The sequence below is a fragment of the Acanthisitta chloris genome, unplaced genomic scaffold, assembly GCF_000695815.1.
Source record: "Acanthisitta chloris isolate BGI_N310 unplaced genomic scaffold, ASM69581v1 scaffold1974, whole genome shotgun sequence".
In the NCBI taxonomy this organism is placed as follows: domain Eukaryota; kingdom Metazoa; phylum Chordata; class Aves; order Passeriformes; family Acanthisittidae; genus Acanthisitta; species Acanthisitta chloris.
Genome location: NW_008670752.1, coordinates 30,954 through 32,919, shown reverse-complemented (window position 1 = coordinate 32,919; position 1,966 = coordinate 30,954). Strand labels below are relative to the sequence as shown.

The 1,966-nt window shown below is 41.3% G+C and overlaps 1 protein-coding gene across 1 annotated transcript in view; it reads left to right on the top strand.

Annotated features, from left to right (window-relative positions):
- Positions 1 to 1,966, top strand: part of ASB14 (ankyrin repeat and SOCS box containing 14) — a 15,149-nt gene that overhangs the window by 9,969 nt on the left and 3,214 nt on the right. Inside the window, exon 8 of the mRNA XM_009073770.1 lies at positions 543 to 788. Within this exon, the coding sequence (XP_009072018.1) occupies positions 543 to 788 (246 nt within the window). The remainder of the gene's footprint in view (positions 1 to 542; positions 789 to 1,966) is intronic.

The following is a 1,966-nucleotide window of genomic DNA, read 5'->3' as shown; positions in this document are numbered from 1 at the left end:
CACTCCCCTGCACAGCCTGGAAGATCAAAGAGAGGAGGAGGGAAAGGTGTTGCCTATTCATTCCATCCACTGGAGCCAATGCAAATTTCTCTTTTAAGATCCTTACTGATTTAACAGTTCAGGCTTATTAAGCTAAGAAGGCACATGACACAGTCATTTTAAACTTTGTTTCATATTATGGTAACTGCTGGTAAAGATTAAATGGAGCTCTGCTGGCAGCTCCTGACTGCACCAAGGCCCTGGACGTGGCCTCCATCTAGTGGCAAGGAGAGCTGTGTTCTGTTCCTCACCAAACGAACTGAGGATTATAGAGTAAAAGAGATTACTATAAAATTATTCATTTGTATAGTTGGTGCTGTCCTGGAAGCAAAGAACAGACGTTGATAAGTTAAACCTGTCAGTGTAGGGTGACACATCTCAGTGTATAAATAGCACTGCCAGGAACAGTGTGAGCTTTCCTGGGCTGCCACATAACAGAGGCAATAGTGCATAGAACAGTGTTGAATGACATTCTGTCTGATGATTTGCTTATTGTCTTGCAGCAATTAAACATGATTCCTATGAGATTGCCTCCTTGCTGATAAGTTCTGGTGCAAAATTGAATCTGCAGTGTGTCCACAACAGAACTGCTCTACATGAGGCAGCCAGGCTGGGCAGGAAGGATCTGGTAAAGCTTCTCCTTCATTCTGGAGCAGATCCTGACCCTCGCAGTGGCTATGGGCTCACACCTCTAGCACTGGCTGCACAGATGGGATATACAGAAATTATGGAGCTCTTGCTGCAAAAAGGTGAGACTTTAGGATTTTGTAGGGAGAGAAGGCTCAGGGTGGGGATCTGTCACCCATGTTATCAGTGTCTGATGGGATGGTGTAAAGAATACAGACACAGACTCTTCTCAGTGGTGCCCAATAACAGGATCAGTGGCAATGGGCAGCAGTTGAAACATAGCAAATTCTGTCTTGTATGGGTGAATGAAGGTTTGAACAGGTCACTCGAAGAAGTTGTGGAATCTCCTTCCTTGGAGGTACTAAAAGCCTGACTCAGTGCTGTCTGGATCAACCTGCTGTATCTGACCCTGCTTGAGCACAGGGCTGGACTGGATGTTCTCCAGGGATCCTTTCCAACCTCAGCTACTCTGTGGTACTGTTTATAGTAACATGTAGCTTCAGTGGTGCTGAATAGAAATTGTTAGCCATATGTGTAGTTCTGAAATATTTAAAGCCCAAATGGGACAAAGTGAATCCTCTTTCCAACAGAATATTATTCCTCAATGCAGAGGCAAAAAAAAAGTTCTTATCTCAGTACCCACTAAACTTTGCATGACTGAAGTGAAAGGAAATGAACTGCTGATGTTACTGAGTACACAGCCTGTAGTGTTAATAAGAGTCAAACATAGACAAAATCATATTTTTACAGACTACTTATTTCAGCAAACTGTAGTAATCACCAGTGAATACTTTGCACTGCAGGCAAATCATTGCAGGAGATACTTTGTTTGCACTTTTGGGTGGCATCTTAATTTGTCTGAAGATTTTGACTCCAAAAATCACCTGAGTTAAGGTCCATCTGAAGAATTCCTAGCACCTAAATTTCGTGGTATAAGGTATATATGTGTGTGTGTATATACACACACACATATATATTCTCTCCCTAGGCTAAAGTATTTAGTCTATTTACATACATGTTTATTAGTGTTCTGCAAGTTCTGTGATTGGATTAAAACTGAGTATTGTAAGATAAGCTTCAAACAGCAGCAGAACTTGCCTTACTAAAGAATGTTAAATGCTATTGCACCAAGAGGATTGTTGTGATGTAGCTAGGTAATGGCCTGACAAAGATCACATTTTGCAATATTAAAATAATACATTAGTATTTTATTGAGTATTTGTAATTGGTTTATTGGTTTTAAGTGCTCTGTTGTTTCCATATGCAGACAGGTCACCCTAGGGAAGGCCTGGCAAGACAT